Source organism: Mustelus asterias, chromosome 5 (assembly GCF_964213995.1).
Source record: "Mustelus asterias chromosome 5, sMusAst1.hap1.1, whole genome shotgun sequence".
Lineage (NCBI taxonomy): Eukaryota > Metazoa > Chordata > Chondrichthyes > Carcharhiniformes > Triakidae > Mustelus > Mustelus asterias.
Window position 1 is genome coordinate 104,263,840 of NC_135805.1, and position 24,819 is coordinate 104,288,658.

Genomic DNA, 24,819 nt, shown 5'->3' on the forward strand with positions numbered 1-24,819 from the left:
ATTGCAACATGACCAATGTTTCAGTTTCAGCGTTCGGATTCATGGCGTTGTCAGCTTCTATCTTTTGAAAAGGCGCCTGTATGAAAGATGGCCGCCCCCAATTCCGCACGACGCTGACGGCTGCCAGCTGCCAGGCAAGGCGGGCTCGCGCGCCTTCCACCATCCCTCAGCGGATGGCTGGAGAAAGAGCGAGGACTCGCGAGCATGCGCACCCAAACGCCCGCCTGGAGTCTCTGTGACGCGCCGGCCGGTCCCTGAGCCCCGCCCCCTCCTCCCGTCAGCCTCCGCGTGCCGAATTCCGATGACGTTCAAGAACGCCTGTGCGGTTGTTTTTGTCATCGGTTCCCGAGTGATCGCCTTGCGGCTTCGGATTCAAATCGGCTCGGCGGCCGTTCGCCTCGCGCCGGGGGGGGAGAGAGAGAGAGAGGGAGAGGGTGGGAGCCGCGAGCAGCAGCAGCAGCCGCAGCCGCCGGTGGCGGCGGGCACGGTGAAGGGGGGGGGAGGGGCCGAGCTGGGCTGGAGCCGCCCCGCTTTTAGCTTATGTCTCTGGCAAAGTTTTCCGTTTGCCTCTCTCTTCCCGAAGGCAGCTGTTGTAGGCCCAGGCTGCCGGGGCCTCTGAGGAGACGGCGGTAGTGGGAAGGGAAGGGGAGGAGCGGCGCGGAGGGGAGGCGTGAGCCCGGCGTCCCCGGCTCCCTCCTCACTCAGAGGAGGAAACTATTCAATCAGAATCGGCAAAAGGATTGCATTCACCTTCGAGATGTCGTTGGAAGATAACCTGAAGACGCGGCTGAAGAAGCTGGAAATCATGATCAGGGACCCGAAGTCGCCGGTGAACGCGGAATGTCTGTTGGTGAGTCCGAAGATCGGAAATGTTTCTCTTTCCTGACACAACTTTTTTTTCTCTCTCGCTCTTCATCCTCTCCCATTTCCACTTGCGGCGAAGCCAGACTGTGTCCCGGCCTCCAAACACACAGGGCGTGTTTAGCGCTTCAGTGCAAGTTTAGTGCTTTTTGTTGTATTGGCGCATACCAGATACATGGGAATGTGAAATCGCGCAACTTTCCGATGTTCAGGACAGACAGACCGACTGTCCATGGGGAGGGATGTTACGGTTGTAAACAACACGGGATAAACTTCATGATTTGTACACTAAACATATATTTGACAATGAATTCCAAGCGCTTGGTGTCTTTGCAATAAGTGTTTAGGTTGTTGATCTGCTCATTGGAGTGGCTAAGTTTTTTGGTTGCGTTGTGGCCAGTAGTGTCACTTTTCTTTACATTAGCAATTGCCTTTCTGGCAGGCTGGGTCAGCATCATTCAGTTGACTGACAGTTGGTTTTATTGACTTGAAAAATCAGAACACTGCAATCAGATCACTTCTTGATTTTGTTTTAAAGCATGCAATTCGTATTACGGCAAATTCTTGTATTTTCTGAAGTCAGAATGGAAGTATGACTGGAAGGTTACAGTACTTGCATTTGTATAGGGACTTTTAAAGTGGTCTGGAAGTGCTTCACAGCCAATGAAGTACTTCTGAGAAGTGTAGTCACTGTTGTAATGTGGGAAACATATTGTAGGAAATATTATGGAAATGATGCATGGTGGTGCTTCAGTTGGCTGACATTTCCATTCAAAAATTCATAAATATTTAAGTTATTGGAGTAGAAATGAGTAATTTGAAAAGAAAAGTTATTCCCATGAACTTTAATTTGGAAATGTCACTCACCTAATACATGTTAATTGTTTTATACTTTGTTTAAAGGCAGTTCAAGTGATCTAATTTGAAAGACAAAGTTTATTAGTTTTTATATGTTTCTTTAAAGATTTAAAAAAACATTTAATAGCATTGTCCATTCAACTTTCATCAGATGAAAGTTTACATGTCTTTCCATGTGTTGCTTTCTGATTTGGGTTGAGGTCCTGACAGATGCTAACCTCTGGGAATGGAAATGCAATGATTGAGTTTAGCTTTCATTACATGCTACAAGGGCTGAGCATTCCATTAAAAAAATCAGATTTATAATACATCTCAACCTGGTAAAGTATTTACTTTGCAACACACTTTAAACATTTCGTAAGTGTGTATGTTGTATTCATGTGCACACTGCTCTTGTCAACTTTTAACTGTATATCTGTAGTATGATTAGTTCTAATGTATATTGCATTACTTCTGACTTGTGCTGAGGGCACAAGTCTCAACTGCTTGTAGCTCCCTATATTTTATCTTTAATTTCATCCCTTGGTTCTACCATGAGCTGTAGAATTGTTCATCAGTTGTTTTTGGGCACTGCGGATGCAAGGAAGTTTAGACCATGCTCTTGAGCATGTTACAACTCCATCCTGATAACCTGTGTCAGGGAAGTTTACAGAATACTTTTTAATGGAAAGTTTAATGTAAAAGATTTTTAAAAACAGATTTACTTATTTCAAAGTATTCCTTACATAAGAATGCTTTCCAGTCCCAGAGACACGCAATGTTTACTCTGAAAACTAACTGAAAGCAGTTTGGCTAATTTTGAGCAAATAGCCCTATAGAATGATACAGATTATTATCTTTCCTAGTTGGGAGTAGGAGCAATTTGTAAGTTGTGTACAAGCTGGACACAGTAATATAGGTGGTGCATATTGATTTTCGTTCCGCTATAAAGTTTATTTTGGTAAGTCAGAGGAGGCTTTCTTGTATAAATTACGAAGGGAAATTCTAAAAATAACTTTCAAGTCATTTGCCATATGTTTCTATTTTTTGAAGGTAGTGTAATAACTTAGATGCTAAGTAAGCATTATTAAAGCTACTGTCTGAGCATTAGAGACTGCCTTTATCATTAGTTATATCATCTGCATTCAGACAAAAGTCATGGCCTGAACATTTGTTTCACTCTCTCCGTGGATGCTGTCTGATCTGCTGAGCATTTCCAGTATTCTCTGTTTTTGGCTTGATTAGCATTTCAAAACACCGTTACTTAAGGAACAAACTTTGAACACATCTATAGGAAACAATTTTGGAATCACATTGACTTCCTTTGTTAGTTTACATTAGCATTGATGTGTAGAAACTTTAGGGAAAATAAGTGCAAAGCAAGCTGATTTTGTTTTCTGAATATAATAAATTGGGAAAAAATGAAGAAGGACACAATAGAATGATTTTCTCCACGGGTGTGTTATAGTTCTGCTTGTGAGAGTGGTCATATCTCTGAAATAGTTATCAGATCTCATGGTTGTCTATGACTTGTTCTATTTGTATATCACACTTAAATAACTTCTTATGCATGTGTCATCAGCAACAATGAAGTTAGGAGCAAAGTTGAAAAGTTTCTGATGAATTTTAAAAAAATAAAAGCTAGTTGCCCTCATTATTCTGTGACTAGGTTTACTTTGTTTTTAAGTAAAAATATCTTACACCAAGTAGCTTAATTTGAGATTTCAACATTATCCCTGCACCTTCCCTTCTGAATTAACTGTCAAAGATGAAGTTAAACCATTTTGATACCTGCAAGTTGAGTTCTGTAGATTTTATAGCAAAATGCTTAATTTTCTCTTAAAATAAATTTCCTACAGTATCACCAGGAATATTTCAAAACTAGAGGTTGGTTTAGAACACTCACTTTATCTCTGGGACCAAGCTTGAAAGATTGCTAGGAGGTACCACTTCTTTTTGTGTTGTAAGTATTTGGGGAAAATAAACTTCAGGTGTTTTAATAGATTAGTAAGGAAAAAAAAATCATGTGTGCAGTATAAGAGTAAATGTAACAGTTGTTGATGGAAATTTACTTGGGCTTGGTGGTAGTTAGTGTTGCATATGATCTACTTTGAGATTTCAACAAACTATTGAAGGAGTGCCGTACTGTCAGAGGAGCTGTCTGTAAAATGTTATGATGTGGAGATGCCGGCGTTGGACTGGGGTAAACACAGTAAGAAGTTTAACAACACCAGGTTAAAGTCCAACAGGTTTATTTGGTAGCAAAAGCCACACAAGCTTTCGAAGCTCTAAGCCCCTTCTTCAGGTGAGTGGGAATTCTGTTCACAAACAGAGCTTATAAAGTCACAGACTCAATTTACATGAATAATGGTTGGAATGCGAATACTTACAACTAATCAAGTCTTTAAGAAACAAAACAATGTGAGTGGAGAGAGCATCAAGACAGGCTAAAAAGATGTGTATTGTCTCCAGACAAGACAGCCAGTGAAACTCTGCAGGTCCACGCAACTGTGGGAGTTACAAATAGTGTGACATGAACCCAATATCCCGGTTGGGATATCAGCAGAAACTGATAGCCAAGTTCTGCACACACGAGGACGGCCTCAACCGGGATATTGGGTTCATGTCACACTATTTGTAACTCCCACAGTTGCGTGGACCTGCAGAGTTTCACTGGCTGTCTTGTCTGGAGACAATACACATCTTTTTAGCCTGTCTTGATGCTCTCTCCACTCCCATTGTTTTGTTTCTTAAAGACTGGATTAGTTGTAAGTATTCGCATTCCAACCATTATTCATGTAAATTGAGTCTGTGACTTTATAAGCTCTGTTTGTGAACAGAATTCCCACTCACCTGAAGAAGGGGCTTAGAGCTTCGAAAGCTTGTGTGGCTTTTGCTACCAAATAAACCTGTTGGACTTTAACCTGGTGTTGTTAAACTTCTTACTGTGTAAAATGTTAAACAGAGGCCCTCTTTGTCCTCATGGATGTAAAAGATCCCATGCAGTAAATAGGAGCAAAAAGTTTATTAGTGTCACACATAGGTTTACATTAACATTGCAATGAAGTTACTGTGAAAATCCCCTAATTACCACACTCCGGCGCCTATTTTAGTATGGCCAATGCACCAATCAGCACGTCTTTCGGACTGTGGTAGGAAACTGGAGCATCTGGAGGAAACCCATGCAGAGAATGTGCAGATTCCGCACAGACAGTGACCCACTTCTCCTGATGTCCTAACCAGTATTTAATCTTCAATTGAAATCACTAAAACAAATAATCTTGTCATGAATCTCACACTCCTGACTTGTGCCTTGCAGATGGTCGATGGGTTTTGGGAAGTCTGGAGGTAGTTACTCACTGCAGAATTTCCAAACTCTGACTTGTTCTTGCAGCCACGATATTTAAACGGTGAGTCCATTTCAGTTTCTGGCCAATGATAATCTCCAGGATGTTGAAAATGGGAGATTTAGCAATGGTAATGCCATTAAATGTCAAGGACAAATAATTGGATATTCTCTTGTTGGTGATGCTCATTGCCAGCACTTCCTAGAATCTCTAGTGTCATTTGGCCCATCAAGTCTGCACTGACTCTCTTGACAGAGTATTTTACCCAGGCCCACTACTCCGCCCTAACCCATGGCTATTACATCTAACCTACACACTGTAGGAAACTAAGGGGCAATTTACGATAACCAGTTGACCCAACCGGCACATCTTTGGACTGTGGGAGGAAACCAGAACACCTGGAGGAAACCCACGCAGAAGAGGAGAACATGCAAAATCCATGACAAATTATAAATAGTATTGAAAATGTGTAATTATCAGCAAATGTCTTCAGTTCTGACTTTTGAAGGGATGTTCATTGATGGAGAAGTTAAATATACTTGAGCGTACAGAACTGGGTGACTAGATTTGGTGCAGTTCACCTTGATGCATTTGTGTTAAAGAGAAGAAAAAGTAGCAAGGATTCCTGCTCTTTAGTCACCCATCTAGGAAATATTGAGCTTTATTTTGAGTTGATTTGTGATCAAGTCATCTGGCGATACTCATTAAGATTGCATGACGAATGACTAGAGAAGGCTCAAGAACATAGTTGGCATCTATGGAGATTTGTTCTTGATTCAGGGGAGAATTAATTTAAAAAAGTTATGGAAATACTTGGTAAATCCTATTTACAGGACTTGGTTTCTGATCATGTGTGAACTGGTGGAATAAAAGGCTCTTCTGCTTTCTAAAAGTCTTTGGAATGAGCTCAGGCAGTTTATTTTGATCGTAGTGAGCGTTTGCACCAAGCGCGGTAGTGACATGCTCAATTATTTTTCTAAAAGATCATTAATGTATGCAAGTAGTAAAATGATGAGACATCTACACTCACTCTTGCTTTTAAAATCATCTTTTGTAATCTAGGGAGGCTTCATTTCAAGAGAGAGCAACATGTTGTGGTAGTGATGAAAAAATACAGTAACTCACTGCATTCTGACTACATTTCAAAGGGTTCCAAAGAATGTGGCTTTACAGTTTTTTTTCCCCCTTCATATGTACATTTACGAATATACTGGGCAGGATTTTACAGCCGTGCTCGTCCCAAAACCATAAAATTCCATCCGAGGTCAACTAACCTGTCCATGCTCCTCCCCTCGCCCGCTCCAATTCCTGTGGCGGGCGGGACAGGACAGGACAATTTGCCCACTGTTTGTCCATGGTATATGCTGCCATGTGCACTTTTCCTTTCTTCTGTTTCCTTTTCTTCTATGCTCTCCTGATGGCAGTGGCTTATACTGGAATTTAATTTTATAGGTTGCAACCTTTATCATATTCATACTGTTTTTGGATGAGCAATAACCACTTGGCTAGTAACTACATAAAAGTCCTGCCTGGCAGTTAATAGGTAACCTTTAATTCTGCGTACCATAACAGAATTTTCTCCCCATCTTCTCTGGTATATCAAGTTAATTTCAGTGCCTCATTACTATCCCAGCTGAGATAAGTTATTTTAGAACATATAGAAGATGGCACATAGGTTGCCTCTAGTTTGTATGGTTAAATTATAGCACCTCTGGTGCTATAATTTTATTTTGCTTTCTCTTTTTTGCCTCTTTAACAGTTATCATTGAAATTGTTTGAAGGATAAGTTACCTTGCACCTTTCTTTAATTTATTGCCACAAGTTGCAAGATAATGTATACTTTTAGTCTCAACAAACAAACTGAATTTGCTTTTTTGTTTGCCATTTCAGCTCGACAACCATAAGAGTTGAGTTCTTGAACCTACTTGAGAATTTTAGTTTTAAGATTTTCCGCTTCTCTCAATGCAGTCCTTAATGTGAACCAGAAACACCATGCAACATGGTCCTAAGAATTCTAGGTACATTGTTAAAGAATTTGCAATAATTTCAAAAAAAGTAAAATTTGTTTCACTGTTTAGGAGATTTCAGAATTCAAGGGGTGGTGGGGATAGTATAAAAAGAAGCACAAGGACCAAGTTGGAATAAGAGACTGGCGCTGCATAGAATTGCAGTTGATGACGATACTTCAGATTAGGTGGGACTCTGACCGGGGCTCTGATTATAATCAACTTCCACTCTATTCAGTAAGGAGAGAAAGGAGCTGACGTTTCGAGTCCAGATGACCCGCTTTTTTTTCTCTCCTTACGGATGCTGAGATTTTCCAGCATTTTCTTTTTTGGTTTCAGATTCCAGCATTTGCAGTAATTTGTTTTTGTCACTCTATTCAGTGCTGGTCTTCTGCTCCATTGTTTTACGATAATTTTTAAATATAGGTTATCTCGTTGGTGAGTAAATACCTGAACCTGGTGAATATTTGTGCCACTGTAATGGCACATCTGTGGCAAATGACATAATGCTGTAAAAATTCAAAGAAATTATGGTATGAGAGACTGATGCCATTACTTTTTGTGCTGCTCCATAGGCTCCATAGGAAAAAGGATTCTTTCTCCAACAACACCTGTCACTTATGCTCACGCATGCAGTATTAAAATGAATGTCTATTTGCAGAGCTGCTGCTCTTAAGCTGATGTTCATGCTGCCTCTACATTTTAACAGATAGTGGTACTAGAGACCTGCCAGCAATAAGATTGCCATCTTTATTCAATAGTGCTGCTCTGGTGCCTTTATTATTCACTCTTAGTGCTCTCAAGTTCAACTGAAAAATAAATCCCAAATCCATTTCTTGTGAAATTCAAAGCACAGTCAGCTGTTTGAGAGACTCCATAAGGACTAAGAAAATTTAATGTTTGTCGTTATAAGTTTTATAATCATCATGTATTTAAAAATAGGTAAGTAACAATGCAGGCCTTACACCCATATAACATGAAAACATATTCTTGGTATCTGTTTAGAGTTTTCTGAATTGTGATTAAACATTAACAATATAAGGATAAGATGAACTGTCACTGTTTTGTAGTTGAATGTTTTCTAGTTAAAATTTAAGTTGAATTAAACAAGTAGATCTTACGGCATCAGACTGTCAGTTTATTCAGTAATAAGCTGCTCAGTGCATAACAATTAAAATAACTTGTGTGGAAATTTTCTTGGTGTCATTTGACATTTTCACCATTTTAAATGTTTTAACTGTTGTAGTTAGGAAAAAATCATCTTGCCTATTCCTTAATAGCAGTTCCCTTAAATGACTGCAAAAGTGGGCACAATTCCCAGCACTATGGATCTGCATCAGACATTTGCTGCACCACCTCAGACATTCTCATTGTGGTATATTCTTCTTAGTTCTCACAATAACATAAAGAAGAGGCCCGACATGCCCTAAAGCCTGCTCTGGCACTGGGGTTTCAAGTCTCTTTTCCTGCTGGATTCCCATATCTCTTAATTCCTTCAGTCAAAATATCTATCGATCTTAGCCTTGAATATATTTAGTGACAGAGTGACCACAGGACTCTAGGAATAGAGAATTCCAAAGATTCTGAAACACGGGGTGGCATGGTGGTGAGCACTGCTGTCTCGCAGCGCCAGGGACCTGGGTTCAATTCTGGCTTTGGGTGACTGTCTGTGTGGAGTTTGCACTTTCTCCCCATATCTATGTGGGTTTCCTCCAGTGCTCTGGTTTCTTCCCACAGTCCAGAGATGTGCAGGTTAGGTGGATTGGACATACTAAATTGCCCCTCTCATTTCCCCATTTGATCCGTCATCTGCCATCTCTTAAATGTAGGACTTTGGAGTAGTAGTAGTAGATCATTCAGCTGTTCAAGCCTGCTCTGCCATTCCATAAGATTTGGTTGTGTCTCAACTCCCCTTTGCTGTCTGCCCCCCATAACCCTTGACTCCTTTGTCTATCAAAATTCTGCCTTGTGCCTTGAATAAATTTAGTGACCAAGCCATCACTCTGAGGAAGAGAATTCCACATACTAACAATCCTTCGAAAGAAAAAAATTCTCATCTCAGTCTTGCACAGTAGCCCTCCTTATTTGTAAGTTCCATCGGTCCTCTGGTTCTAGTCTCTCCAACAAATGGAAGTATCAACCCTGTCAGATTCCCCCAGGATCTTGTATGTTTCAATAAGTTGACCTCTCATTCTTCTAAACTCCAATGGATATAGGCCCAACCTTTCTTCATATGATAAACCCTTCATCCCAGGAATGAGTTGCGTTGAACCTTCTCCGTGCTGCCTTGAATGCAATTAAATCTTTTTTTTCAAATAAGGAAACCAAAACTGTGGTCTCACTTACTTAAACTATCTATACCTTTGTGTCCTTCATACAGCTTGCTTTCCAACCTTTTTATTCATTCAGGGAATGTGGGCATCATTGGCTGGGCTAGCATGGATTGCCCATCCTTAATTGCCCTTGAACTGAGAGGCTTGCTAGACCATTTCAGAGAGAGCATTTAAGAGTAAATCACATTGCTGTAGGTCTAGAATCACATGTAGGCCAGACTGGGGGTGGGGGGAGATTTCCTTTCCTAAGGGATATTAGTGAACTAGATGGGTTTTTATGACAATTGAAAATGGTTTTTATTTATTTCAAATTTCACCCGAGTTCCTAGAGCATTACTCTGGATCTTTGGATTACCAGTCCGATGTCAATACTACACCACTGCCTCCCCTAATTTGCATCACCAACAAACCTGGATCCGTTACATTTGGTCCCTTTGTTTGAGTGAAACCAATTGTAAATAGCTGCCTAGTTCACCCTCATTCCAATCTCTATCAGTTTTTGTTCATGCTTTGTAGTTTTTAAAATGCTCCCAATCCTTATGCTTTCAACGACTATGTATTCAGTATCAGCCTGATTTAATTTGATAACTCTTTTGCCAAACAATAATATGACTTTGGGTTTAAATTCCACTCTGAGGAATGTAGCGATGTTGGATCCATTTGCCGTTCTCAGATATAAGTCCTGAGGGGCCTTGACAGCGTAGATGTGGAAAGGATATTTCCTTGTGTGGGAGAATCTAAAACTAGGGGTTACTGTTTAAAATTAAGGGGTTGCCTGTTTAAGACCGCAATGAGGAATTCTTTCTGTGGGTCGTGAGTCTTTAGAACTCTCAAAACATAATGGAATCAAGTCTCTGAATATTTTTAAGGTGGAGTAGATAGATCATAGACTCCCAGCAGTGCAGAAAGAGACCATTTGGCCTATCGGGCCTGCACTGACAATAATCCCACCCAGGCCCTATCCCTGTAATCCCACATATTTACTCTGCTAATCCCCTGACACTAAGGGTCAATTTAGCATGGCTAATCAACCCAACCTGTGCATCTTTGGACTGTGGGAAGAAACTGGAGCACCTGGAGGAAACCGACGCAAACACAGGGAGAATGTGCAAACTCCACACAGACAGTCACCTCAGGCTGGAATTAAACCTGGGTCCCTGGCGCTGTGAGGCAGCGGTGCTTATCACTGTGCTGCCCATCTTCTTGCCGTCCAGATTCTTGATAAGGGGCTGCAAAGTCATTGGGCTTGGGCAGGAATGTGGAGTTGAGGTTACAATCCGATCAGCCATGACCTTATTGAATAACAGAGGTGACTTGAGTGGCCGACTGGCTACTGCTTCAAATTTGCAGGTTCTGATTTCATATGATGCTCAGGAAGCCCTTCAGTGATCATCATCAGAAAACCATTTATGTTACAGTTGGGAAATTATGATCCACTCAATTACAGTCGGGTGGGGGAGGGGCAGGGGTGGGTGGAGTTATCAACGTGAGTAAAAGACATCTATGTAGAAAAAAAATGACATCAGCCTCATACTTGACTGTAACTATTTTGTAATGAAGTTTCTTGGCATCAGGTGATATATGAGCAAGAAAATCTTGTTATCACCCACTGCTCCCCCTGAGCTACTAAATAAGCACTCTTCCATGTTGAACATACCTAGGAGCATCACTGAGGACAGCAAAGACACAGAATGTATTCTAGGTGATGGAATTCAATATGCATTACCAAGAATGGCTATGACGAAGCTGACTGAGTTCTGAAGAACTTATCTACCAGATTGGACCTGCAGCAGGTGATGAAAAAACCAACAAGAGGGAAAAAAACTGTGGGATCTCAATCTCACTGAGCTACTTGTTGCAGATGAATCTGTTCAAGAAAGTGTTGGTAGCAGTTGCCACTGCACAGTGCAGATCAAGTTTTATCTTCACACTTTCATCGTGTTGTGTGGTATTATCACTGTGCTAAACAGGATAGATTCAGAAGTATAGCTCAAATCTGTGCATCCATGAAGCTCTGTAGGCCATTGACAGTGGCAGAATTTTATTACACCACAATCTGTATGTAACCCCATGGCCTGGCATATTTCTCGCTCTAACATTACCATAGAGCTAAGGAAGACAACCATGGTTTAATGCAGAATGTAGAAAAGCATGCCAGGATCAACCTAAAAATGAAGTGCCAAACTAATGAAGCTACAACACAGGACTACATGCATGCTAAGTACAGAAATCAGTCTGTGATGAACGAAGCTAAGCAATCTCACACCAGCGGATCAGATCAAGGCTCTGTCATATTGTCGTATTGAGCTGTGAGTGATAGTGGGCAATTAATCAGCTGGTGGGCGGAAGGAGGAGGCACTATGATGATCTCCATCCGAAGTGAAGGCGGAGCCGAGCCCTTGAATGCAATGGCAAGGCTGAAGCATTTCAACATGCAGATCTCAGAATAAGAATTGGCTGAAAATGATGATAGAAGCCAGTCTTCACGCTGTTTAATTCACTCCACGTGACATCAAGTAATGGTAGAGCATACTGATTATAACAAAGGCTGACATCCTGGTTGAAGCTTTGTGCTCCAGGACTAGCTATGCTTCCAGTTAGGCTGTCCAAGAACAGTTATAGCATTTGGATCAACCTGAGTTGAAAGTTACTCAGTTATGTGCTGTCGCAAAAGCAGGACAAATCCAATCCAATCAATTACTACCCATCAGTCTATATCCAACAATTAGAAAAGTATTGGATGGGATTGTGATCAGTGTTATCAAATGGCACTAACTCAGCAATGTTTTGCTTATTGATGCTCAGCTTGGTTCAGAAGGATAATTCAACTGCCTCTTTGCAGCCTTGGGCCAAAAGTGGATGGAAGTGTTTAATTCAAGAAGTGGGGAGTAAGTATGTGCCCATGGCAGCATTTGGCCCGCTTTGGTATCAAGAAGCCCTAGTAAAATTGCTTCAAAGAGCCCAGTAGAAATTGGGTAAATATTCCACTATTCGGCGTCACATCAAACACAAAGGAAGATGGTTGTGACTGTTGAAAGTCAATCAATCATCTCATTTCAGGATATTACTGCACGAGTTGCCCAGGGTAGTGTATAAGGCCCAACCGTCTTAAGCTGCTTCATCAGTGGCCTTCGATGCATCATTAGGTCAGAAGTAAGGATGTTCATTGATGATTGCACAGTGTTCAGGAGCATTGGTGACTGCTCAGATTCTGAAGCAGTTCATGTCACTATATAGCCACACAATATTCAGGTTGGGTGATGTATGACATGAATGTTACTTGACACATGAGCGCCAAGCAATGACCATCTCCAAGAGAGAATCTAACCCTTGACAGCATTGCTATATTCAAACCCTCACTATCAACATCCTTGATGGCCACGATTAATCTGAAAATTAACTAGGCCAGTCGCATAAGTACTGTGACCAGAAGAGCAGATCAGAAGCTGTGTATTCTGTGATGAATGACTCACTTCCGTTGCTTCTCTGCATAGAATACACTCCATTTGCCTGGATGAGTGAAGCTCCAAGAATGCTTGAAGTACGACACCATCCAAGACAAATCGGCTGCTTAATTTGGCACCCCATCCAGCATCTTTAAATATTCACTTCCTCAATCACTGGCACAGCGTGACAGCAGTGTGTACCATTTGCAAGATTTGTTGCAGCAACTCACCAAGGCTTTTGGTACACTTCTAAACCTGTGACTGAGATTAGAAGGATAAGGACAGCTAATGTGTAAAAATGCCATCACTTGCAAGTTTCCTGCAGTTCACTTATTGTCCTTACTTGCTATATTAAAAAAAGTCACTCTTTGGAATTGTTAATTTAAATTACTATTGTAAAGTTTCAATTTCATGTTTGGGAAATATGCTCTCGCCTTGTTCATTTTACAATTTGTCTTAATAATAGTTATTCACATCATTGAAAATGTATTATTCACTACAATAATAAAGGCATTGCCACCCTATATCACAGTGGCAGATAACATATAAAGGTCTACCTCTCAATTACAGTAACTGCTCTAACAGTGAACTAGTGGGCATTAGACTTGAAATAAATGCCCTTGTGAATTTGCTGCCTGGTTAAAAACAAAATGGTTTCATTGGGATATAGCATTGACTTGTGTTTATTAGCTATGGCATATGTTCACCCAAGGTTCTTGAATCATTCATCTGCGGTTGAGAACATGTTCAAATCATTGGTAGAATGCTGCATTTCTTTAAATAAGCTGTGCTTGTGGTTATCAATGCAAAATGAAATATACCAATAGCATTCTAAAACAGAAATTGATTTATACAAAGCATTTTCAATAGAAATGTCTTCACATCCATTATGTCTAATAGACATCACGAACATAGTGTCTCACAACTCAACAGTCCAAAATCAGTTCAGTCACTTTAGCACTGTTGAGTTGCACTATACTGAAGGTAGCCTCAATGGTGTAAAGAAATCTGTTGATGACATGATGTGCTTTGAAAAAAAAAGCAGTTGCAAGTCATTGCCAAAAATAAGATGCAAAACAAAATTGGGTAATCATTTATTATTTTGCTTATGGGTAATTTAGAAGTTACTGCTGTGAGCTTAGATTTAATGCTTGACAAACTGTGAGGTTGAGTTTCATCCTGCTGAAATTTAACCTCAGTCAGATAATTAGACTGACAGTGGAGAAATCTTGTTACCCGATTGCATTGCCCTCTTATGCTTACAAGAGTGATCAAGCTAATTTCCTCTGTTTCCATGCTCCCATGGGTAGTTCAAATCATGGCATAGATGGAACAAAAGTTATATCAGCAGAGGAGACCAAATATATCGGCGGCATGTATGCTAATACTGATATTCACTGTGACCAGTTTTTTGGATCAGATGGTAAATATTAATTCAGCCTGTCCATTCAGGCAAATATTGAGATTGCATTAGAGAGCAACGGGACTGAAGGGATTTAATTCACTGAAAACTGTAATCTAATTCATATGCTTGATGGACAAGATGTTATAAGTAAATGCTAATTTGAAATATTTGCGTTTTGTGTCTCTTATGATATGTGTTCAGATAAGCTATGTAATACTTGGATGGTCTCGGCAAGTTCATTGAAGAACATTTTGACATTTGGACCAGACAAATGATAATTTAGAGGTAAATCTTTGGTTTGAGCATTCTACATCCTCTAAAGGCTTTGATATAAAGAATGTGGGTGAATGAGAGAAGAAATAAGTAGAATGCAAATGACAGCAATACATTTGTGTGGTTGGAAATTGGTAATAAACATAAACATGAAACAGAACAGTGATCCATGACCTGAACTTGCTCAACTCTCAAGATAATTTAAATGGCCGACTGGTGTCTTTTAACTGTTGTGACTTGTATTTTACTGGGTAGGCAGAATAGTGGATTTAACCTCAACTGGGCATTTAACTGGTTGAATAAGAGTAGTAGGTAGTCGTTGTTTTCCATAATGTCCTGAGTGGAGGAGCCATGCGATGGCTGTTCAAGATGTTTAGTAGCTGAAGGTCTCGTTTGTTTCCCTGTCTCCAAGTAACTGCTGCATTTTCCCCACTGTTGACAGTTTGACAGCAGTTTGCAAAATTATCCTGGTAATCCCTTTATTGGCCATGGATAGGATCATTCTTGGACGACATGCCAATCTTTCACTCCTGCGCAGGAGTGAATCTTGCAGTTGCATGGATCAAATATTGTATCCAAAAATGCAGAGAGGTCAATAACAGCCTGGATTTATGTAATGTTTCAGAATAGTGGGAGAGGAGTTCAAAAAGTCATTATTGAAACCTTGTTTTCAACATGCATTTAAATAGAAGAATAAATGATATAGCGCAGAGCTTCCCAATTAGTCTTATTTCTGTTCTTCCCTATAGCTCTACAATTCTTTTCCTTCAAGCCTTCATCCAAATCCCTTTTGAAAGTTTCCACCACACAGTTGGCAGCAGTGTATTGTGGATCATAACTTGCTGCACAGAAAATATTTTCCTTCTGTCGCAGGCAATTGAAGAGCACAGCAGGGCAATTGAACTGGAGCTTGCAACCATATGAAGGAGTGAGACTGCAGGGATTTGAAGATGGAAGTTTTAAAATTGATGGGTGCCAGCAAGGATCCTGGTGGTTTTTTGGGATGAGTTTGGGTGGTCGAACTCTGGGTGAGTTGATGTTGTGTGGCACTTGGAAAGCCATTGAAGTGGTTGTTAGAACTTGATATATTGCAGATGACAAGACACCTTCTGTTTAAAGCATTAATGACTGAAATATGCTTGGTTAGGTCAGGGTACCCTGTTGTTGATGGACGTTCTTCAGGGCATTTGCAATTTAATATACCAATGCAACACTCATTCCATACATTCTGGAATTTTCATTGGTCCTTGAAAATCTTGTTCCATTCAAACTCGTTGACTATTTAATCACACTATTAGTTTGGTTAATAGGAAATCATGGGTTGACTTTCTGTTCTATATAAACTGTCTGGAAATGGTGCCCACTTTATACTAGTTCTCAATTGTGATCACAGATTTTTCATATCTGATTAGCATTACTTTTGATTTGCAGTGGAATTCCTTACAATAGTTCTTTAGGACTTGCCTGAAGCTCTGGCAATGTTGTGAATTATAAAAATACTCTTCCATAACATTTTTTTCCCTATTAAATATCCTCATGGAATGCTGTGAGTTTCACCAATCTTGTTTAATGACCTTTGCATAAAAAGAAGCACCATGACAGTGCAAAAGGAAATAGCAAGATATTGGAATTTAGCTGACATTCATAAAGATGCTTCAAATAAGCTGAATTTATCCAAACAAACAACAGATTTAAATTATCTTTGTGAATTATCAGAGTAATTTCTTCAACAACATTCTTTGAAATTGTAAAGCTTTTAATTGATATTTTTTCTTCCACAGATTTAGACATGCATACCTGAATTAAAAATGATCACTGAACCTTTTTAAAGAGACATCTATCGAAGGCTGCTCAAACAAAATAAAATGTAAAGTGTTAGAGATTTTGGTGGGGTTTAGTGCCAGTGTGATTTCTTATGATGAAAGTTATTAGCAGCAATGAAGTAAAATATCACAAGTGGATGAGTGAGGGAAGATTGGGACTAACTGGCATTGGGATTAATTGGTATTGGGGAGAAAGGAAGAGCATGTCATCCGTTTTCTCGTTTTAGCTTGATGCATTTTCTAATGTAGCATTATACTTGACCTTAATGAGTTCATAGAATGTTAAAAGCTATTGGCCATAAGCTCATCCGTATTTTTAAAAGAAAATAATCCATGGATGGAAGAAAATAATTCTCATGCTTTCCATAAATTGCTTGCACTGCAGCCTTTTAATACAAGCTTAATACTGTGTAGTTGTTAGTTATCAGATTACTGTTGAAGTGATGGTGTTTTAACCAGTTGCGCTCAGCTGATGTCTGATTAACAGGTGGGCAAGTAAGTAAATTTGTCTGCTTGTCATAGTGTTTAATATTTACTGAGTGCTGAGATGATCCACAGTATTCAAATGTAATTTCCTGGTCTCTAATTTATATGTTCGGCATTAGTATATCTTGGATTAAACATCAACCAAAGGATTATTTTATAAACTGAACTTCTCGAAGCATTTGCAGAAAGGATTTTGTCTTTTCAAGGAATATTTTTACGATTTTTAAAGTTGTGATGAGAATGTAAATGAAACATTGTGTAGTCAAGCTTTAGTCAGGCTTAAAAATAAACAAATATTTGATCATACTTGAAATATCAGTCATTGGAAGTCAGTCCCAAAGCAGCTAATTTGATGAAACCTAACTCTCACTATTAGTTTGGCATTGTTATCAAATTTTTGATTGAGTTAAAAACAAAGTGCTGGAAAATCTCCAAGTCTGGCAGCATCTATGGAGAAAGAAACACAGTAAACATTTTGTGTCCATTATGTCTCTTTTTTGGAACTTCTGAAGAAGAATCATTTAACTCAATGCTGTTCCAGTCTTCATAAATACTGTCAAACCTGCTGAGTATTTCCTGAACTATTTTGTTTCGGATTTTAAAATCTTTCTTACTTTGCTTAAATGCAAAAATAAAAAGGATTTTTGTAACACCCATTTGTTTAATTTGGAAGTCAGAAAATCAGGAAGCATTTTAGTAATTGATTACAATTACAATGATCTTCGTCAGTTTAAATTTTTGCTAATTGAGTATTCAATGCAGTTTTATTGACACCAAGATGAATGTTAGTGAAAAGGCATAAACAAATCATGGTAGCATCCTCTGGACCCAAGGCTACAGAGCTGATGGGGCTGGTTATGCACCAGGTAATTGAAGAGGATATTACTTGTGACTTTGGTTAAGGCTGTTTCAATACTGTGGCAAGGATGAAAACTTGATTTGAAGGCTTTCAAATGTAAGAGCTGTGGGGGAAAATGAACAATGATTTGGAAGAGAAAGAACTTGCATTTATATTGTGGCTTTTATGATGTTTGAGCACCCCAAAGTGCATTACAGTTAATTGAGTTCTTTTTAAGTTCAGTTCTTCCAATGTAGAGAAGCACAACCAATTTGTGCACAGCAAAATATTGTCCGCGAATATGTTTTCTTGGTATTGGTTGTGGGGTAAATGTTGGCTAGGACAATAATAGGCCAGTTAACTCCCCGATTATCTACAGGATATTTTGTGTTTACCTTAGATGGCCGACAGGCCTTTGGTTAAATTCTCATTTGAAACATCACGTATTTGACATGCAATGCAGCATTCCTGACTGCATGTACTACACTGAAGAATCAATCCAGATTGTTTGCTCTGGAATGGCTCTTTTACTTGAAGCCTCTTGACTTGGATGAGAGAGCACTCCTCCTCATCCAAGCCTCACGCAAAAAGCAGAGGAATTTTAAAGAACTTCAGAGAGAAAGGAAGTTTGGAGAGGGGGTGGTAGCTTTCAAGAAGAGAGTTTGGAGTGTTTTGCTTTTATTGTATAGCTTTACTGTCTACTTTGGTTTGGAAACTCGGCTCTAGGACAAACAAAAATGGAATGCTCCTGGCTTGCTTTATTCTGAGGAAGAGAGTGGACTACACAAAACATTCTCCGATTTTCACATTCACTAAGGCTTAGTAAAGTATCCATTGAACATCAATATCAGTATTGTTAAGTTACTTTAAACTAAATGTTTTAATCCATATATTCTATTTTCAAAAGGATTATCTGATCAATAGGCAGGTGGACAATAGATGTCTGCATTTTGTTACTAAACTGGCACCCCACCCTGACTGTTTTGGAGTGGTAGGTGGAATTAACTTTGCTCCAGCATTTCAGTTTGCTCTTGTTGAGCTGAGAGTTGAACATTAAGACAGAGTAGAGGGAAGATTTGATTGTGTTACAGCTGGACTGGTGTTTGTGCTGTCAACACCAAGTGACAAAATGGATGGGAGGACATGAATTTAAATAGCCTCACCTCATATGGGTGTTCTAAAGCACTTCCCAGCCAATTAATTACTTTTGAAAGTGTATTCTGTTATGTCAGCAAATTTGGACATGTCTAGATCCTACCAACAACAGTGACCAGTTGTTTTAGTGGTTGTGATTTGAATAATGTTGGACAAACTTCCCAGCTCCTTTTTAAATGGTGTCATGGGATCTTTTACGTTCACATGAACAGTTGTTTGTTCAATGTCTCCTCTGAAAGATCGCACCTCCAGTAATGTAGCACTCTCTCAGTACTACACCATGTCCAGCTATGTTTAGATTTATATACTGAAATCCTGGAGTTGTGCTTACACTCATGACCTTCTGACTCCATGGCAAAAGTGCTACAGAAGAGCTAAACTGATATTTAAAAGTATTATAAAACTCAGCACTGACATCCTTTCCTTTGATAACTTTCAGTGAATGTTTTTGGGTTATGAGAAGAGACGTCGTTTTTGCATTCAGAGGGAACAAAGGAATTTGGCATCCGAAATCACTGAATCAAAACACAATTCCAAAGAAGGGCCTTTATAATTTTGTTGATTTTTGCCAAAATTACAACTCTATTCTAATTTAAAGTAAGTTAATTGGTTTGCAAAGGTTATAGCTAAAGGTATGCATGTTGATATACATTACAGAATGTATTACTTTCATAATCACTCATTTCTTAGTACCAACTGAGAAATCGGAGTGGTTCCTTTTCAGTTTTAATGGATCTTGTAAGATTTATTGAAGCCTGTAATATTTTCTTTGTGGGGAATTCTAGTATTTACTATGGCCCAGAAATACATTTTGCATTATTCTGGGGGGAATCTACTTTTATTCACATCTGCTATAATTCCTTCTAAGTGGTGCACAGGTCAACAAAGTAATCCATTCTATAAAGTAATCCACAAAGCAAAATATTGCAAATGTTCATGCCATCTATTTATGGTTGTTACATGAGTTTTCTGATGCAAATACCCAAAAGTGCTCGAGCAATTTAAGTTCAATTTCCAGAGAAAACACTTGGAACATTTTTGTCAGTGTTGACAAAGTTGCAGCTGAAAGGACTCTGGCAGTAGCAATAAATCTTCGGTTTCAAAAAATGGTTGCTGTTGTCTTTGACATAACTTGTTTTAGCTTCTGAAAAGCAAAAACCATAATATCTTTCAGCTGCAGAGCACTGTTGTCTATATGTAGTTAGAATAATCAAAAGGAGTGGCAGTTCTGACACTTGTTTTAAATTTCCACAATCTGTGAAAAACAATAAGTGTGGCACAAGCTGAAAATATTTCAAAAATGTCTGCTCGTGTTTTCTTGTAATGCATCAGCATAAAGATCAAAATGAGGCGCCAGCTGCAGAACCTCAACTTCATGGAGGCGAAGTTATTTTGAAAGCTTGTGTATGACAAGGTTCTGAGAATAGTAACTTTATGGATCACTAACAGAATTTTTAACATACCGTCCTAAATTAAGATTCAGCAAGCTTGGTTTAAAAAAAAGTTCTCAATGGATATTGAGAAGGAACATTAAATCAAATATTTTTTAAGCTGAGCATGAATTCAAAGCTGAAAATTAGCCTGTTATGTAATTGTTATTTCCAAAGGAGTAAAGAATATTTTGTGTAAAGTTATTAATGTTGCATTTGTGGTACTGTGTATATCATCAATTGGGATCATTTTCGGATGCTGTTATAAATTGTGAATAACAGTCAAAGAAACACTTTTTCTGTTGTGTCACTATATCTTCCCCTCAGGATGTATTTCATGCAGAATTGCTTTGCACCGCTCCATTCCCATTAAAATCTCCATCTTAGTTAATTGTATGATGTCAATTGCACACCGTCAATTTTCAGATGAACTAGATGTGGGGGGGGGGGGGGGGGGGAGAAAACTGGACTATGAAAGCACCTCTTCAGCAACATGCAGCATTATGCATAGTAATTAAAAAGTTGTATCAGTATTGTCTAAATGTCAGAAACCTTACATTTGGCCCTCAACACCATACATTTTTTTCTCGAAGCCTAGTCCTCTGCTATTTTTTTGAATCAATATTATATAGAGTTGTAGTGTTGCTAATGGCTAAACATTCATTGCACCTACAATTTATTAACAATCATGACCATGTTCAAAACAGTTGTAACAAGTCAATATTCCATTGTTTAAAATTAAGCGACCAAGACTGAAAGGAAAAAGAATCAGAGACCTTGGGTTCAGATATATAAATCTTTACCAGTCGAGAGATGAAGTTGATAGAATTGTAAAAAAAAAATGTATATTTGCACGCGAGCTGATTTTCTAAAATTGAGTTAACTCTAAGCCTTTACCACGTTCAATATTTGGATATTTTTACTTTGAGAGTTTTTCTTAATATGAAATCAGGGACTGAACAGTACTGAGTGAAATTAGAATTTTTTTTGTTCAAAGTTGATTAGCATCTTAAAAGCTTTCATAGTCTTGACCATCACTTTAGGAAGTTAAAGCAGTAAAACTGCTTCGACTGGCCAGTGAATAGATAACCAAAAGAACAAAGTGATCGTAGAAATTATTTTTTCAGGAGCGTTATTGGAATATTGAATGTTCCACCAGAAAGAATGGAAAAAAAATCTAAAAAAGGATGTTGATACATTTTGCTTATCTAAATACTTAAGAAAATGGGGAAAGAGAAGTAAACAGAGCTAAGTGAATATATTATTCAGAGATTAAAATCGTAAATCTGATGAGATATTACTTGTCTGAATGGCTGACAGCACAGCAATCAAGAAAGTTAACTTCATCTGGGATAGAATAATTCATTTTATCTGCTCCTCTGCCATTAGAGTTATGTTCATGCCCTCCACACTGTGACCTATAGGATGCAGTTCAACAAGTTATCATGGTCATGACAGGTACAGTGAAAACTCAGATTCTTTGAGCAATGGTATTTCACTTGGAGGGGAACTAAGCTTAAAAGTAATGGCCATTCTCGTCAGTCTTTGTGCTAGATTTCCTAGCAGAGGGAGATGCTGTTGCAGCAACCTTTCATGGGTTGCTTCATTGCATCCTGTGTCATATTGTGGAGGGAGTGGATATAACTCCAGTGGCAGAGGCGAGGATAAATTCATAGAATTCCAACACTGCAGAAGAAGACCAATCGGCCCATTAAGTGTGCACCACTCTCCGACAGAGCATCTTGCCCAGGCCTTCTCCCTACCCTATCCCTGTAACAACACACATTTAACATGGCTAATTATTTTAACCTACACATCTCTGGATACCAAGGGGCAATTTTTCATGGCCGATCAATCTAACCTACGCATCTTTGGACTTTGCACATATTAGAATTACTCTATCCTAGTGTCACATTTCTTGATTATAGAATCATAGAGGTTTACAGCATGGAAACAGGCCCTTCAGCCCAACTTGTCCATGCCGCGCCTTTTTTATTAAACCCCTAAGCTATTCCCAATTGCCTATGTTTGGCCCATATCCCCCTCTATTCCCATCTTACCCATATAACTGTCTAAATGCTTTTTAAAAGATAAAATTTTACCTGCCTCTACTACTACCTCTGGTAACTTGTTCCAGACAGTCACCACCCTCTGTGTGAAAAAATTGCCCCTCTGGACTCTTTTGTATCTCTCACCTTAAACCTATGCCCTCTAGTTTTGGACTCCCCTATCCTTGGGAAAAGATATTGACTATCTAGCTGATCTATGCCACTTGTTATTTTATAGATCTCTATACGATCACCCCTAAGCCTCCTACACTCCAGAGAAAAAAGTCCCAGTCTATCCAGCCTTTCCTTATAACTCAAACGATCAAGTCTTGGTAGCTTCCTAGTAAATCTTTTCTGCACTCTTTCTAGTTTAATAATATCCTTTCTATAGGGTGACCAGAACTGTACTCCAAGTGTGGCCTTACCAATGCCTTGTACAACTTCAACAAGACGTCCCAACTCCTGTATTGAATGTCCTGACCAATGAAACTAAGCATGCCGAATGCCTTCTTCACCACTCTGTCCACCTGTGACTCCACTTTCGATGAGCTGTGAACATGTACCCCATGATCTCTTTGTTCTATGACTCTCCCCAACGCCCTACCATTAACTGAGTAAGTCCTGCCCTGGTTCAATCTACCAAAATGCAACACCTCGCTTTATCTAAATTAAACTCCATCTGCAATTCATCAGCCCACTGGCCCAATTGATCAAGATCCTGTTGCAATCGGAGATGACCACCTTCATTGTCCACTATGCCATCAATCTTGGTGTCATCTGCAAACTTACTAACCATGTCTCCTATATTCTCATCCAAATCATTAATACAAAATGACAAATAACAGTGGACCCAGCACCGATCTCTGAGGCACACTGTTGGTCACAGGCCTCCCGTTTGAAAAACAACCCTCTACAACCACCTTCTGGCTTCTGTCATCAAGCCAATTTTGTATCTATTTCGCTACCTCAATCCCTGGATCCTGTGAGATTTAGCCTTATGCAGCAACCTACCATGCAGAACCTTGTTATTGTACTTTCAACCATTCAGATAAGTGAAAAATATCTCATCGGACTAAGATTTTAGCTTAATAGGTAGTGGAGAATCTTTTGAAGGATCTGAAGGTCAGCAATTTTTGCACAGTGCTTAGCAGTTCTCAAAGTTCCTGTAAACATGTTGTTGACATGGCTTATTCTACTCAACTCCAGGTCAATGGTGACCCCTGTGCTATACTGTTCTATGTTCTAATAGTGACCCGTAAGATGTGGGTGGTGGGAGATCTTGCAGCTCGGATGCATTCTGGAGCTCAAGCAGATACAGCTGAGCTTTCTCTTCTTGAAGATGGTCAACACCTGAGATTCATGAGATGTGAAGAAATAGCAAATGCACTAGTGGTAATTTACCAAAATTCGCTGGATTCTGGGATGGTTCCCGCAGATTGAAGAACAGCAAATGTGACGCCACTGTTTAAAAAGGAGGTAGACAAAAGGTGGGTAACTATAGGCCGGTTAGCTTAACTTCTGTAGTAGGGGAATTGCTTGAATCTATCATCAAGGAAGAAATAGCGAGGCATCTAGATATAAATTGTCCCATTGGTAAGACGCAGCATGGGTTCATGAAGGGAAGGTCATGTTTGATTAATTTGGTGGAATTCTTTGAGAACATTACATGTGCAGTGGACAATGGGGAACCTGTGGATGTGGTGTATCTGGATTTCCAGAAGCCATTTGACAAGGTGCCGCACCAAAGATAAAGGTGCATGGTGTTACCGGTAACGTATCCACATGGATAGAGATTGGTTAACTAACAGAAAGCAAAGAGTGGGGGTAAATGGATGTTTTTCTGGTTGGCGATCAGTGTCTAGTGGTGTGCCTCAAGAATCAGTGTTGGGACCGCAATTGTTTGCGATTTACATAGATGATTTGGAGTTGGGGACCAAGTGTAGTGTGTCAAAATTCGCAGATGACACTAAGATGAGTGGCAGAGCAAAATGTGCAGAGGATGCTGAAAGTCTGCAAAGGGATATAGATAGTCTAAGTGAATGGGCAAGGATCTGGCAGATGTACAAGTACAATGTTGGCAAATGTGAGGTCATCCATTTTGGTAAGCATAACAGCAAAATGGATTATTTTGTCCTTCATTGCTAGAGGGATGGAGTTTAAAAACAGCAAGGTTATGTTGCAGCTGTATAAGGTACTGGTGAGGCCACACCTGGAGTACTGTGTACAGTTTTGGAAGGGGTGCAGAGGAGATTCACTAGGTTGATTCCGGAGTTGAGGGGGTTGGCTTATGAGGAGAGACTGAGTAGACTGGGGCTATACTCATTGGAATTCAGAAGAATGAGGGGAGACCTTAAAGAAACATATAAGATTATGAAGAAATAGATAAGATAGAAACAGGGAAGTTGTTTCCACTGGCAGGTGAAACTAGAACTAGGAGGCATAGCCTCAAAATAAGGGGAAGCAGATTTAGGACTTTTGAGGAGGATCTTCTTCACACAAAGGGTTGGGAGTCTGTGGAATTCCCTGCCCAG

At 39.4% G+C, this 24,819-nt stretch overlaps 1 protein-coding gene across 11 annotated transcripts in view; it reads left to right on the plus strand.

Annotated features, from left to right (window-relative positions):
* The first annotated feature begins 286 nt into the window (after positions 1-286).
* Positions 287-24,819, plus strand: part of rock2a (rho-associated, coiled-coil containing protein kinase 2a) — a 193,398-nt gene continuing 168,865 nt past the window's right edge. For 8 of the 11 annotated variants that reach the window (XR_013497786.1, XR_013497787.1, XM_078213128.1 and 5 more), the window contains exon 1: positions 287-850. Coding sequence is in view for 7 of the 11 variants with exons in the window: in XM_078213128.1 (XP_078069254.1) it covers positions 758-850 (93 nt within the window). In the remaining 4 variants the exon portion in view is untranslated. Of the gene's footprint in view, positions 851-5,017; positions 5,109-24,819 lie in introns of all 11 variants that reach the window. The other 3 variants (XM_078213132.1, XM_078213137.1, XM_078213130.1) reach the window with 3 other exon arrangements.